The sequence below is a fragment of the Asterias amurensis genome, chromosome 5, assembly GCF_032118995.1.
Source record: "Asterias amurensis chromosome 5, ASM3211899v1".
NCBI lineage: Eukaryota > Metazoa > Echinodermata > Asteroidea > Forcipulatida > Asteriidae > Asterias > Asterias amurensis.
The window spans coordinates 19111025-19127703 of record NC_092652.1 but is presented as its reverse complement, the minus strand read 5'-3'; the positions used below and the strand labels follow the sequence as shown (position 1 = coordinate 19127703).

Here is a 16679-nt window from a genome sequence, read left to right as displayed (position 1 = left end):
AATACAAGCCAATGAGATCAGCAATTATTATTTACAGGGGAACCCCCCTGAAATGTTTGTGCTTCTTTTCGCATGCGTCATAAAGCTACGTCATTGTTCGACCTTTCCATGGCAAAGCAGCCTGTAACTAAAAAGTTACCTTTTTTGAGAAAAGCAAAACAGAGATTGATTTGCCATAATTGATAAAAGTGTACAAAAAAAGAGGGCAGAGATGGGACATTTATAGTCAAAACCATATACATGGTATGCCTTTGAAACACGCCCCAAAATTTACCAAGAAATTATCTTTTTCATACAAGAAAACAGAATTTTCGAGTGTTTAGGCTGTTTTGCCATGAAATGGTTACTACACTCTATACTTCGAAACACGGTAGTGACAATGCCAATTTGAAAGTAAAACCATGAATTGTTTAAAACAATAATATAACACTATCAGTATCTACTTGTGTTTTCCTGCATTTCCTTTTAAAAAGCACTCGAAGTGCCCACATACTCTATATTATTAAAAAGTTCAAGGCAATTTCTCGTTTGAACATTTCCGCTGAAAAAATCGTTAAACGCAAATCAACATGATAAAAAAATTTAAAACATTAGTAAGGTGAAATTTTGGCTCAAATATCTTCTTATTTCTTTCCCAATTTCCCATTGATTATTTTCTGCATGTGGCAGATGTCAAAGCTTTCATACATGCGAGTGGGTTTGTATGGCATTCATTTTGAGGATTTTTTTTTTTTTTTTTACTTTTATAGAGAGGTCCTCACTAGTCGGTTCTTTGTTTCCATGGGTCCTCTGTAGTCAGTTGTGTACAAAACAAATGTGACCCGCTCTGTGAAAATGAGTCAGATGTAGGCAATTTCAGGAATTGAGTTATATGCATGGCTGGAAAGAACACATCAGCAGAAGTAATTGGGTATGTGTCTAAGCTTAGGGGTGTATCGCGTTGCTGAGTTACTCCCGTTTGAAATTAGCCACTACACCATTTTTTGTGAAAAACAAATTACAAGTAAAATTATGTTTTAAACCACCATTGTGTGCAAAAGGATACAAATCAGACTTAAGAATGATCACAAAATGCCTAAAAGTAAGTGTTCTAAAGGTTAACCATGCAACTAAAGATGTTTTTTATTTTTATTTTTTGACATTAATTTTTCCACATTAAACTGCCCATAACTTAATGTTGCATTGGGCGACATGTGACTCATTTTCACAGAGTGGGTCACAAATAGTATGCTCTATTATAGTAATACAGTAACAACAGAAAGTGTCCTCGAACGTAATGGTAAAAATTATGTATACACATTCAAACCGAGAACCTATAACAAAAGAGGACAATAGATTCCACGAATCGGGAAAGTCCACAGTTGGAAAACGTGTAAAAAACCACTAGGAGCTGTTGAAAAAAGGGTAGAGTATAAACACAAGAGGGACACATGGAGGTACACGGTTGCAGGCGTAAACACACTTGGTTGTGTGTTTTGGTGTTTTCGAACTTAAACCATTTACCTGCTAATAATGTTGATGATGCCAAGCGCATTTCAGCCGGTCGGTCACCTGGAAAACAACAACAACGTCAACAACTGCTTTGTTTATTCCCTTTCAAAGGAACACGTTGCCCTTGGGTAGGTCGAGTTGGTCTCTGAAAAGCGTTTGTAACCGTTTTTATAAAATGCATATGATTAGAAAGATACTTTAAAAGTAGAATATAATAATCCACACAAGTATCACTCGAAATTGCGTGGTTTTCCTTTTACCTCGTCGACTAACACGGTCGGCCATTTATGGGTCGGCCATTTATGGGAGTCAAGTTTTTGACTCCAAATGGCCGACCGTAATATTTCGCAAAGTAAAAGGAAAACCACGCAATTTTGAGGCACACTTGTGTGGATCATTGTATTCTACTTTTAAAACATCTTTCTAACCATATGCATTTTATAACAAACGGTTACAAACGCATTTTTATAGACCAACTCATCCGATCAAAGGCAACGTGCTCCTTTAAAGAAACAAAATTGAAAGAAATTTGTACATGACTGTTTTGAACATAACGTTATATAACATAACATAACATAACATAAAAATTAAAACATATGAGGCGCTATTCCACCAAGATCATTGTAAGCGCGCATCAAAGCAATAAACATGGGAAAAGGTGAGTCTTTAGAACATTACGAAATCATGTAAAATCAGACCTGCGCTATCGTTACTCTAGGCCTGTATTGGCAACTTTAACATGTACAATTCGCCATTTTACTGCGTATGGTGGTCAGTGAGCTTAATGAGCTTCTTATTTGATTTCATGTTTCATTTTAACTTTTATAACCTTTTAATTATTCCACTTCCCTTTTGATGTCTTTCTTTAGTAAAATGTGGTTATGTTTTTCTTTTATAGGCAAGGGTGTAATCTGTTTCTTTTCTTTTATTTTATTTTATTTTTTTTTTATCTTTAGGTGTGCCTTTTAAAAGAATATTGCGTATGTCAAATCTATTTTTAACTATTGTATTGACTCGGTAATTTGACCTTCGGGGCACAAAGTTTGTAAATTGTAAAGAAATTTTAAAAAATAAATAAATACCTTTGCATTTTGATAAGAACACCTTCTTCACAATCAAGGCTTCACCAGTAGCAGCAGTTTCTTCCTCCAAACTTTTCCATAACAGTGTTGTTTAGCTTGCATTTTTTTATACGCTGCCATCGCGAAAAAAGAACAGCCCCCTAGTGATAACTTATTTTGTTGAAAGGGTGTCAAGTATGAGATTTAAACAAAACAAATGTGTAAAAAAAAAAATTAATGTTACGTCATTGTGGAAGCGCCATTTTGTATAGCCGCTTTGTTGCAGCATGGGGCTATAACAAAGCAAACTCCCATACATTACGTCAAAGTATTGTCGTTTTTATGCACGCCGTCAATGGCAGAGAGGGACGTCTTTTTTAGTTTTTCACAACCTTGAGGTTTGGGCGTAACTTTTGTATCAATTACGAACAATTAAAAAGTGCTTAAGAGTCAGTTCAGGTAAATAATTGACATACTTGCTCACGGTCAAAAAATGAATTCATTTTATACTTTGTAGGTGGAAGGGCCTTGGGGTGCAAGTAAACAAAATTGCATTTTCAATTCCATATATACCCCGTTGCCATGGTTACGGCTCATTTTGTTTTTTGGCCATTTTTGGCCGATTTTGGGGTCTGAATAACTGTTTTTTTTAGCTCATTTAGCTTGCATTTTTTGATACGCCGCCCTCGCGAAAAAAGAACAGCCCCCTAGTGATAACTTATTTTGTTGAAAGGGTGTCAAGTATGAAATTTAAACAAAACAAAAAAATTGTGTAAACAAAAAATTAGTGTTACGTCATTGTGGAAGCGCCATTTTGTATAGCCGCTTTGTTGCAGCATGGAGCTAAAACAAAGCAAACTCCCATACATGACGTCAAAGTATTGTCGTTTTGATGCACGCCGTCAACGGCATAAAGGGACGCCTTTTTAGTTTTTCACAACCTTGAGGTTTGGGCGTAACTTTTGTATCAATTACGAACAATTAAAAAGTGCTTTTAAACACTTTTAAATTACATTTATAATTACACGATAATCAAACACACTATATTAACACGGCATTCCCATACACGTTCAAACACAATCGCTCAATTGTTGAGTTGGTCCTTGCCGGTTAATAAAAATGTCATGGAAGTAAACAAGATGGAATGTGTGCAACTTCATACATGAAACAATCTTTTGGCATATAAGTTTATGCGATAAGTGTCACCTTATTAGGCGGTTTCGGGCATAATATGACTGAAATATTATTGTCATGACAACTTCTATACATATGTTAACATGTCAAGTAGAACTTCATTTTGAGAGTTACTTCCTCATGAAAATTGTCCACGAAACGCGAACGAAACCTAACGAATAGGCATCACTGGCTACGACCAACATGCCATACAAGGAAAAGCCCATGACGTTCGTCTACATCACCATGAAACCAAACAAGTTGACAACATCTACAAGTACTGAGTTGAGCTTCCTGCAGACAAATTCATTGGGAGGGAATTGGGTTAGATCTTCTCTTACCATTCGATGTCCCCAAGATCGTGTTATACCTTAGAACTCCATATCGTCAGAAAACCAACACCACACACTCCAAAGAAACCTTCAACCTCATAGGTCAGCTAGATTCGGTAAAAAAAATCTGAGAGACAAAAAAATAAGAACTGTTTCGGTAATGTTTCAGTTATTAAACTCATTTATTGATTTATTTATAATTTACTTAGTCATTTTCTTTTGAAGGGCGGGGGTGGTGTAAACATAAAATAGTACTAGAAGAGTGGACTTTGAACGGATATAAGAAAATTGCCTCTTGCGTGAATATTTTAATCAGAACTCGGTACCATGCCCATCCCACCACGTATACCCTCCATTGTTTGCCCGTTAATTGTCTGACTTTTTCCAATATTAACTCTAGAGTCACGTTGTAAAAAGCATAACCAATATCAGGGTCATCTGTTATCATGGCAGGGTTTTATATCACGTTCAAATCGTTTTAAAAGGTGAGATGTACAACAAAAAATGATCCATCATTATTACTACAATTACATTACAACCGATAGAGGGCGGTACACCTACACGAACCGTTATTAGGGTATAGACTGGCCCCTGTCTTTTGGTATTTAATTTCCAGAAGCACTGTAAGTCTCTATAATATTAAAGATCAGTGTCCAGAACCAGTGATGTCATTGAATGGGAGATTTTGGGAAGCTAGGTGGCAGCAGACTTACCAAATAAATTTTCTTCGTAGTTCTGAGCGGGCGCACATGACCGAGAACAATAATTTTACCTGGTAAGTCTGCTGCCACCAAGTGTCCCAAAAGTCTCCCATTACATGTACGTAGAATTTGACTGTGAATCTCTGTGTTGAATGAATGCAATGTCAAATGTGCTCCTTCAGCATCCGCAGTCCTGAAAAGCCCGGCCCTGATGTTCATACGGTATAAACTACTGCTACTGAAATCGACTAGAATCCCATTTTAGCTAAAAGCAAGATCTTTTGTTTTAAGCTAAGTTATTGTTTTAAGCTTACAAGCTTTATGAAATCATGCCGAGGTAAGACTATTATTTATTTACGGAGCGAAACAAGGAACTTACTAACAAAGTGCCCCCGCCCCCAACATCAACAAAGTATTTAAAATACCCCAACATCATGAATTGTTGTTCTTCTTTATAGGCACTGGAAACTATTGGTAATAACTCAAGATAATTGTACGCACAAAAACTCAGACCCGTTAATAATAATATGAAACATTTTGAGAAACGGCACCCTCTTAAGCAACATATAATATAGTTTTCGAAAAAGAAGTAATTTTCCACTAAAATATTTGAGGTCGATTTTGAGACCTGGGAATTAAATTAGGTCCCGAATTAAAGCATCTGAAAGCTTACAATATTGTGTGACAAGGGTGTTTTTCTTCCATTGTTATCTTGCAACTTTGACGACCAATTGTCTGAGTTCAAAATTTGCACAGGCGTATTGTGTGCATATGAGACACACCAAACGAGAGGACCGGGCTTTGACAGTCACCAATAGTGTCTAGTGTCTTTAAAGGCAGTTGACACTATTGGTATTTGTCAAAGACTAGCCTTCACAGTTGGTGTATCTCAACATATGCATAAAATACTAAACCTGTGAAAATTTGAGCTCAATCAGTCATCGAACTTGCGAGATAATAATGAAAGAAAAAAAAACACCCTTGTCACACGAAGTTGTGTGCGTTTAGATGGTTGATTTCAAGACCTCAAGTTCTTAACCTGAGGTTAATCAAATCCGAAATCAAATTCGTGGAAAATTACTTCTTTCTCAAAAACTATGGCACTTCAGATGGAGCCGTTTCTCACAATGTTTTATACCATCAACCTCTCCCCATTACTCGTCACCAAGAAAGGTGTTATGCTAATAAGTATTTTGAGTAATTACCAATAGTGTCCACTGCCTTTAATATTCAGTAATTTGTTTGTTTTTTGATTGAGAAGAGAAATGAAGCAAGTTTTAGCTTTTTTTGAATTGTATTAAAATTCCACTCAGCTGTCGCGTTAACGTTAACTTTACGATATCGTGTACAGTTAAAGATACAATTGGTACAAACAAATCTTGAAGATCACAGATTTACATTAAACTTACACTGTCTAATGATGAAGATAGTAGAAAATATCCCATGAAATATTTCTGTCTGAAATGTCATAGTTGATAAATGAATACAATTAACTGCCCGTTTGGAGCTTATCGCTCAGTGAGCGTTTTTTTATTTATTTTTTGTATTTATTAATGTCATGCAAAATGTATTTCAAAACCAGTTTTCACTACTTTCTCGACCGATCTAAAACTTCTACGAGTTTGTCAGTTGTTTGTGGTATATTAACATAAATTATAGGCTTACACCGCCATCAAGTGTTTTGTTTGCAAATGACAATTCTGAGTGTGATGTTCCTTTAATAATTAAACACAAATGATTTAATTATGACAACGGACATCGCAATAATTGGGTGTTTACCTTCTTCCAGGCCAGTAAACGTCTTTGTAGCGATCACACATTCCGTTCCCTCTTGGATATACACGCAGCGGCAGTGGTTCGCCATCCACGGTGACCGGGCAATAGAAGCTCTGGCCCCCATGAGCCTTGTGTAGCAGCTCTGGTCCCCTGTGGGCTGTGTTTTGCACCCAGCTGTGCCCCAATGAGCTGGTAGTTTCTACAGATGCCTCGGAGAGAGAGCTAGGCCTCCATTTTAGAGTTATATGGTCCCACGCAGTGAACATGAATGTCGACCATTAATACTCACTCTGTGGCAAACTAGCTGGCGCCGTATTCGTGTGAATTTCTTCATTAAAGCTCGATATAAACTGTTGAATGTTTCCTAGAATGTGTAGTGACACAATGGACGTGTGTTGTTTGAGCAGACGATAAACTGTACAGCGCTGCTCACGTGTTTGATCCCCACCTGTTGTTGTCGAAAATAGCGCTGTGCAAAAAAGAAAAGCTCATTTGCATAAACAGGAGATTTGCATAATAGTTTTGCCAAAGTCTTGGGTAAAGAATGCATGGGAACACCTGACAGAATAAAAACAACGCTGTGTGCTGTTTCAACGCTTTGGTCCATAAAATGGTTTGTTTTCCTCAAAGTATGCGAGGACGGGGTATCAAATCACAGGGGAAACTGTCTGGGCAATTTGTATCGCAAGTTGGTTGTGAGCAAATTATTAAAGGGCACTCTATTATCTTTGGTTGTGATCCCTGGCTACAGAAATAAGGGCTCTAATTAAGGGGGTCTAATTAAGGAGGTGAGCGGCATTTTTGTGTACGGTTGGTGACTCCGAACTTTGAGGCCAAGAACAAAATATAGATATGGAGAGCGCCAGTGTAGACCTTTAACACAGTGTGGCCATCTTGATTTTACTCCACTCCAACCCAAACTGACGCTGGACGAAATAATAGTCTGGTGCCATGTTTGCGCAATGAATGTTAGCATTCGTTATTTCTATCGAAAACAGGGAACATGACCAAGATGGTGACAGCGTGATAAAGGTCTATGTCGTGTTTTGTGTTTAGTTTACACCAAAGCTTTAAAGAAAAAGAAAAACAATCGGAGCGGTTTCAGTATGTCACAATAACAAAAGACTCCATTTTAATTTTTAGCACAGAATATCGTTATCGAAATTTTACCCGAAAAATGATCATGGACAACAGTCGATGCAGAAGCCCCCCCCCCCCCCACCAAGAAAAAAAGGAATAATTATTACAGATAATAATAGAACTAAAAGTACTGTTAATTAATAGAAATGGGGAAATAACTTAATCTTTACCACTCTCCCTTAAAATTGATTAAGTAGAATACTTTGAAAAGATAAGAAGTGGTGCTAGAGACAATACAATAACATTAGAGGTATCTACTCTTTACGTCATAAACGAAACCCTCTTTATTCTCTAAATAGTCTGTGTACATAAATTTAATAAAATAATCCTTTTTTACTATTACAGGCGGACACTGGTTGGTTGTTGTTGTTGTGGTAAATTTTGATTTTTTTAAATTAACATTCACAACATTTATTTTCAAATAATATTTGTATTGAGTAGATTTGTGTTGAGATATGCATCAAACATTGTACCTAAAACCAGTCACCAATCAAATTATGTTAATTCTTGTATAAGTGATTGGTCGCATAGTTTCCAATGAGCCACAAATACATGTAATACCTGCTTGCTGCATTGGGAGCTAATTACCGTAATTATAAACTTACATGTGCTCATATTTGTTCTTAGTCTACACTCATTATTACAATCTCTCGAACCTTCGAAGTCTCCCGAACCTCCGATTATCTACCCCGCGGCAGTAGAATAAAGCAAGACAGTTCACTAAGAACAACCCTACCTGGCAAGTAGATACACATATGGTGTTACCGCAAACCAAATATACATTATTACAATCTCGTTCATAATTCGTTGGGCATCCCAGGTCCCGAAGACCATTGACTCTCGTTACAAGCGCTGTCTCAGACTGGTCCCCTGTCTTTAGGATAAAGACGGGCATGGGTGTTACGGGTCAAATGATTTAATTTGATACAATGATTTCATTGGATAAACGTCCAGTGACGTAAGCTTTCCATTTGTTTTCATTGGTTCGAGGTGGTGTTTGTCAGCTGCACTTTTGGTCGTCCGCGTGCGGTGTGCATAATAGTTGTATAATGATGTGCATTTGTTTGTTGCATATAACATGTAATTATGATTTGACTGTAAATCTCCGCTGAGAGGTCAAAGGTACACTTGTAAAGATCAATGGTGGTGTATGGTGTAAGTCACAAGTTTCGAAGTGTGACGTCAGATGTTCAGGCTAGGTTGCCCGTCGCTTTCCCTATCATCTTTAGGTTGACATTCTGTGTATGTTGAAAGTAAATGTCAGTTTTGGTTAGTCCATGAGGAAGGATTCAGATAATTGTGGGTGAAAAAAGTCTCCAAACAATATTAATTCGAAATAAATAAGTTATCAACAACTTTTGGACTTACTAGTACCAATCTAAGACCCTAACCTTTTTGTTCAGTTCAAACTCACATTTATTTCCATTCTCCATGAAAACAGTACAAACAAGTAACCAATAAACAAAGCTTTTTAAAAAGGCAACGAGTATGGAGGCATCATCTTTGATACAAGCACACGTTTCAGTGTGCACTGAATTGCTTGATTAAAAGTCATTTTCGCAAACCCTGGCGTTGAAGTCTGTGAAAAGAACTGTTTGTAATATAATCCATAATTATGAATTAAAAATATAACGCTTTTTTAATGAAATGGATCTAACACCTCCATTCTCACTGCATTCTGGGAAAAATGTAGTCATATTGCATGAACGTTGTTATTCATACTATACTATCACTCAACTACCGCAATCCCCGCTCACTCCCTCCTCGTCGCGCACATAACTGTATTCTTGCAACAAGCCTACATTTTTCAAAACGTAGTGAGAACGAGATCGGTGTGATGGAGCATAAAGTATCGTTTACGAATTCACCTTTTTGGGGGTCAACCCAGAGCACTCCATCTGTGCATATGGTTCAGCGTGGTCATAGCTTCGGATGGGTTCCCAAATCGGATGCTCCAACTGCAGAACGTCGTCAGACCCTCTGTCGCTAATCTTCGGTTCCTCGTACTGCAGAATGTCGGCAGGTCCTCTACTACTTATCTTCGGTTCTTCGTACTGCAGAACGTCGGCAGATCCACTACTGATCTTCGGTTCTTCGTACTGCAGAATTTCGGCAGATCCTCCACTACTGATCTTCGGTTCTTCGTACAGCAAAATGTCGGCAGATCCACTACTGATCTTCGGTTCTTCGTACTGCAGAGGTTCAGCAGATCTTCCACTGCTGATTTTCAGTTCTTGGTACGGCCGAAGTTCGGCGTATCCCCCGGGATCGGTGGTCTTCAGTTCCTGGTATGCCGCCACACTCTTGTCTGACTGGGCATTCTCATTATCATGGGTTGTACTGACTTTATTCGTGAGTCGGTTTACAGCTAGATAACCATCTTCATCCATTTCAACACTGTCCACAATATGTAAAATAAACCAAAACACGTTAGTAGTGTGTACTTGTGGTTATTACTCGACAAATTAATAATCATAAAAACGTACTTGGTAGACAGCACTGGCGAGATCTATTATGAGACACTGTTAAAAACGACTCATTAAAAGTTGCATACATTTTTTAGACAGAAAGGTGATTTTTCACACACACACAAAATTGAATAATACCAATTGTGAGAAAGCTTCAGGCATCTGAAGCACCGAATTCTATAAATTAATGGTATTATTTTTCTTTCCAAGTTTTCTTACAACTTAAATGACAATTTTGTTTCAAAGGTGCATGTGCGTTATGTATGCATATGTTGGGATGCACCAAGTGATGATTAAAAACATACTGTGGCAATTTCCAAAAAGGTTAACCGGACCTTTTAATCGAGAGGGGAAAAAATAATTTTAGTCAAACACTGGAGGCTTCTGTTCTCATATCACCACACAACAGTATCAAATACTAATTGTAATCATAATGTCTTTTTTTGAAATAGCATCATAACGTACTCATTTTGTCTTGTTGCCGTCACTCTCGTCAAAGTCGTCCTGATGACGTTGCTTCTCCGTCGATGTAGCGCCACCAAGAGGCATGATGCCAACGCAGTCATCGCAACTACAAGGAGAGGCCAAATGTACCAATGGTCAATGTAGATTGATCCCTCGTTTGGTGGTGGGACATCGGAGATTGCTTGTGACAATAACCGCGAGGTAGTTTGTGAAGACGTTAGTACAGCGGGTCTGGGTGTCGTGGTGGGTGTAGCTGGCGACGAAGCTGCAGGGGGTCTGGGTGTCGTGGTGGGTGTAGCTGGAGACGAAGCTGCAGGAACACACACAAAAAATGTTTATATAAAAAATATAACGAAGGTTTGCGGTAACACCGTGTACAGATAATCTCTAATGAGTTGGGGTGGTTCTGAAAAGTACCGTTTGTTTCAACTCGAAGTTTCGATCAGTATGCTCTGTTCGTCTTCTAAGTTTCTCTGGGGTGGTTCTGAAAAGAACACTTGGTTTCAACTCGACGTTTCGGTCGGTATGCTTTTCCCAGAAAAGTATTTTGAGTGACTACCAATATGCGATTTTTTTTGTAGCAACTTGTTTTACAAATTTCTACATCTTCAAACCGTGTAAGTTTATTGTAAATCTGTAGGCCTTGTGTTTTTGTGTCACAAAGAGTACCCAAAGCCTTTAAACAGCCACTTGAGCAAATTTGTTTATGAAGGGATGCTATTTAATCTTGTTTATAACTTGTTTGTTTACCATTTAAATGTAATTTTTATATCCTGTACACTTCTGAGTTTTTCGTAACTATCACTTAAAAAATCAGGCCAAAACCTCAAGGTTTTGAAAAACTAAAAGCACTTCTGCCGGTGACGGCGCGCGTCATAATGACAATGCGTTCAAGTCATATCTGGTAGTTTTCTTTGTTTATATCTACAAACTGCAACAAAGCGGGAACACACACATTTTTTTTAATAAAAAAATATAACGAAGGTTTGCGTTAACACCGTGTACAGATAATCTCTAATGAGTCGGGGTGGTTCTGAAAAGAACCGTGGTTTCAACTCGACGTTTCGATAGGTATGCTCTGATCGTCTTCTTTTTGTTAGAAAAGTAATACTATGTACAGTCCACGTACTTTTATGGTAACAGTTATTTTGAGAAACTACCAATTGGCGAATTTTTTTTGTAGTGACTTGTTTTTCCAATTTCTAAAAAAATACAGCACCTCAGCAAGTATTTTTTAAGGGAAGCTTTCTACCACCATTATCTCCAAACCGTGTAGCTATTGTAAATCTGTGGACATTGTGTTTTTGTGTCACAAAGAGTACCCAAAGCCCTTAAAGCCATTATACACTTTCGGTACAGAAAAAAAAAAGTTCACAGATTTACAAATAATTTACAGGGTTTACAGAAGGTAATGGTGAAAGACTTCTCTTGAAATATTATTCCATGAAATGCTTTACTTTTTGAGAAAACATTAAAACAATATCAATTATCGATAGCGAGAATTACGGATTTATTATAAACACATGTCATGACACGGCGAAACGCGCGAAAACAGGAGTGGGTTTTCCCGTTATTTTCTCCCGACTCCGATGACCGATTGAGCCTAAAATTTCACAGGTTTGTTATTTTATATATAAGTTGTGATACACGAAGTGTGGGACTTAGACAATACTGTTTACCGAAAGTGTATAATGGCTTTAAGATGCCATGATGACAAGAAGTGAATAAAAACCAGTGACCAAGTAACAGTAGGGAAAATGGGGCAGGAACACAGAAAGAGGGGACACATAAACTGTACTCACCACTAGTCGGTCCTCCTCCAGTTAATTTTGGAATGGTGGAACTTGTGGTCGGTAGAAATGTTGTCGATGCTGCTATGGTTGGTGGTGTTGTAGTACAAAGGCTGTGGAGACCACAATCCAAAGACACAATATGAGAAGGAAATTGCAATTATTCGAGCAGTACAGTCTCAAAGTCAAGCAAAATGTAAACAAAAAAATGTCTTTGTCCCCCCTTCCCCTCTTTTCTTCTCCTTTTTATCCTCACGGTTGCACTTAATGGCTGTGACGTCACACTACACGGCTCTTCATGTAAACAACATAATAGGCAGCAAATGAGTTAGCCACTAAGGGATGAAGACAATGATGTGACTGGTCTAGGAGTAAGTATTTCAAAGATATAACTCTGCATTTGTGTATGTTGTAATGTTATATATTTTAAAGGAGAATGTTCATGACTAAAGAACAAAATCAAAACCAGTTACAATTTTCTCAAACTCAGGTAAATTACTGTTTATGATATGTTAATATTCAATTTATTATACACTTCACGTTTTGTTTTGGTTTTGTTTACCTGTGTAAGGAAAGAACAGCCTTCGCTGTAACTTTTTTCCCTGACAAAAAAATACCATATTGTGTTCACTGCTGTACTATACATTATCGTCAAGGCCTATATACCCGGGACAATTATTATGGACAACGTTTCAAGCTCTTTATGAATGCATACCAATGAAAACACCAAAAAGTGCTGTTTTTAGAATAAGAACTCACCTGGTAATTCTACTTTCACATAAATCTCCAATGGGGGCATCATCCTTAGGTGTGGTTATTCCCTGATCGCTGTATCCAATACGTAGTATGAGGCTCTCCATGTTGAAGCAGGCACACTCGTCCTTCCTCGGGCCATCTTTACACCAGTCGTCGGGTGCTGGGTCGCCAGGGGGTGAATATCCATAACAGGTACCGAGGTCCATACGTTCGTGTGGAGGTGTTACGTCATAAGCCTCAAGCACTATCGTTATGTAAATTAAACACAGAATTTGGTTATTGGAATAATTATTTAACTTACATTAATTCTGTAATTTCAGCACGATAAAGAGTTACGTTGTACACTTTCTATATAACAATGTTGTGTTGTTATAATTCGAAGGCTGACATTTGCTACAGTAATCTGGAAACAGACCTACCATATCTTAAGAACAGATTCATATTTAAAAATACCCCTTTTTGTGCTTGTTTATTTCTTTACTTACGTGTTGTTTGGGTTAATAATAATAATAATAATAATAATAATAATAATAATAATAATAATAATAATAATAATAATAATAATAATAATAATAATAATAATAATAATAATAATAATAATAATAATAATAATAATAATAATAATAATAATAATAATAATAATAATAATAATAATAATAATAATAATAATAATAATAATAATAATAATAATAATAATAATAATAATAATAATAATAATAATAATAATAATAATAATAATAATAATAATAATAATAATAATAATAATAATAATAATAATAATAATAATAATAATAATAATAATAATAATAATAATAATAATAATAATAATAATAATAATAATAATAATAATAATAATAATAATAATAATAATAATAATAATAATAATAATAATAATAATAATAATAATAATAATAATAATAATAATAATAATAATAATAATAATAATAATAATAATAATAATAATAATAATAATAATAATAATAATAATAATAATAATAATAATAATAATAATAATAATAATAATAATAATAATAATAATAATAATAAGGTCCGGAAAGAGTATTATAGAAGAGTGCGGATGATACTGAAGAGTGAACTTAATGCAGCCAACCGATTTGAAGCTATCAACACCATTGCAATACCTGTAGTATCGTACAGTTTCAATATCATCAACTGGAAACTGTCGGAGATTAAGAGGATGGATGCAAAGACACGAAAAATAATGACCATGAACAGGATGCACCATCCAAAAGCAGACATTGACAGGATGTACCTGCCAAGATCAACTGGAGGACGTGGCCTGATCCAGCTTGAACTGACCTTCAAAACCTCCACAATCGGTCTAGATGCTTATCTGACGAAAACTAATGACCCACTCCTCCAAATAGTGAAACAACATGATGACAAGAAAAAGCTCTACTCCATCAAAAAAGAAGCAGTAAAATTCAAAAGAGAACTTGACTACTCAGAAATCACACCATCAGATAACGAAGCAACAACTATCTATACAAAGCGAGTAAAGAAGACAGCAAAAAACCAAGGGTCATGAACAACTACAGAAAACCTGGGAAGACAAGGTAATGCACGGGAAGTATCCAAAAAGGACGAAAGAAGCAGATGTTGACCAACTGAAGACACACCAATGGCTTAAAAACACCGGGCTGAAAGCAGAGACGGAGGGCCTTATCATTGCCGCCCAAGACCAGAGTCTCGCCACCAGGTCATTTCACCATCGCATCATCAAAGATGGAATAGACCCACAATGTAGGATATGCGGAAAATATGAAGAAACCGTAGACCATATTATCTCTGGATGTCCAGAGCTGGCGAAGACGGAGTATATTCATCGACACAATAAGACAGCGGCGTACCTTCACTGGAAAATTTGCAGGCATTACAACATAGAGACGACAGGGGAGTGGTACAAACATCAGCCGACAACGGTCACAGAGAATGATGTAGTCACCATCCTCTGGGACATGCCAATCCATACTGACAAAGAGATTAAAGCCAACAGACCCGACATCATCATCAAGGACAAGAAAGACCAGAGGTGTATACTAATTGATGTGTCAATACCTTCCGAACGAAACACCTCAATTAAAGTTGCCGAGAAGCTGTCTAAATACAAAGACCTTGAGATCGAGATTAGCAGAATGTGGAGTATGAAGACCGAGACAATCCCAGTGGTCATCGGAGCTCTGGGACTAGTAAAGAAAGGACTAGAGAAATTCATTGAACGTATCCCTGGCAGCATAAGCATCAACTTAGTCCAGAAGATTGCACTCCTCGGCACAGCTCACATACTACGTAGAATTCTGTCCATTAAATAACATCACCCCTTTAGCGCCTCAGATCCATAGTCTGGATCCGGCTCTGTAGGATGTATCGTAGATAGCATAAAATAAACTTCTTCATAATAATAATAATAATAATAATAATAATAATAATAATAATAATAATAATAATAATAATAATAATAATAATAATAATAATAATAATAATAATAATAATAATAATAATAATAATAATAATAATAATAATAATAATAATAATAATAATAATAATAATAATAATAATAATAATAATAATAATAATAATAATAATAATAATATTATTAATATTATAATAATAATAATATTATTTGTGTTGTGGTTGTGTTTTTGTTTGTTCGTTTGTTCGTTTCTCCGTTTAATTGCTTGCTTGGGGTTGTAAATTGGTTATTCTTCTCTAGAAAGATGCATTCCTACTTAAACTATTTGTTTCAAAACTGTGTAACACTGTTTTAGTAAAACGCCTTGATCTGATTTACAATCTGATGAGATTTATGGTTATGCCTCAATGAAGTGTCTACTTACCCCTGAAGTTTGCCGGTGTGCTGGGACATTCACTCGGTGGATTCATCATTTGGTTGCAACCAATCCAGCCGCGACATTCGGCCCTAAAAATAGCAATCCACACAGCAAAGGTTCAATTTAAAGACACTGGCCACTATTGGTAATTGTCAAAGACCAGTCTTCTCACTTGGTGTATCTCAACATATGCATATAATAACAAGCCTGTGAAAATTTGAACTAAATTGGTCGACGAAGATGCGAGATAATAATAAAAGAAAAAACACCCAATTGTCACACGAAGTTGTGTGCTTTCAGATGCTCGATTTCGAGACCTACGTCACTTCAGACTCTGTTTAGAGGGACCCGTTTCTCACAATGTGGTATACTATCAACCTCTCCCAATTACTCATTACCAAATAAGGTTTAATGGCAATAATTTTGAGTAACTACCAATTGTGTCCACTGCATTTAAAGATGAATTAATTAAAGAATAAAACCAAAAGACATTATACATTATAGCCGTCTGATATTCTTTCACACAAATTAATGTTTTGTAAAATGTTTTATTTTATAACCAAACACTTGAGTTTCTAACGAAGAAGCCATCGTATGAAACCACATTACTTGATTACTTTGAAGTTGTAATCAATTTGAATTCTCCCTCACACTAAAACACCTTTGTACTTTTT

General features: G+C 36.3%; 1 protein-coding gene across 9 annotated transcripts in view; it reads right to left on the bottom strand.

Moving 5' to 3' along the window:
- LOC139937520 (uncharacterized) overlaps positions 1 to 16679 on the bottom strand; it is a 38932-nt gene that overhangs the window by 9435 nt on the left and 12818 nt on the right. The window contains exons 2-7 of one of the 9 annotated variants that reach the window (XM_071932692.1): positions 16012 to 16094; positions 13157 to 13397; positions 12410 to 12510; positions 10608 to 10917; positions 9543 to 10071; positions 7810 to 8912 (exon numbers count right to left, since the gene is read on the bottom strand). The exons of 3 other annotated variants lie outside the window; for them this stretch is intronic. In XM_071932692.1, the coding sequence (XP_071788793.1) occupies positions 8865 to 8912; positions 9543 to 10071; positions 10608 to 10917; positions 12410 to 12510; positions 13157 to 13397; positions 16012 to 16094 (1312 nt within the window). In that variant the 3' untranslated portion in view covers positions 7810 to 8864. Of the gene's footprint in view, positions 1 to 1503; positions 1552 to 2573; positions 2877 to 4066; positions 4220 to 6537; positions 6872 to 7809; positions 8913 to 9542; positions 10072 to 10607; positions 10918 to 12409; positions 12511 to 13156; positions 13398 to 16011; positions 16095 to 16679 lie in introns of those variants that run through there. 5 more of the 9 variants (XM_071932693.1, XM_071932686.1, XM_071932685.1 and 2 more) reach the window with 5 other exon arrangements.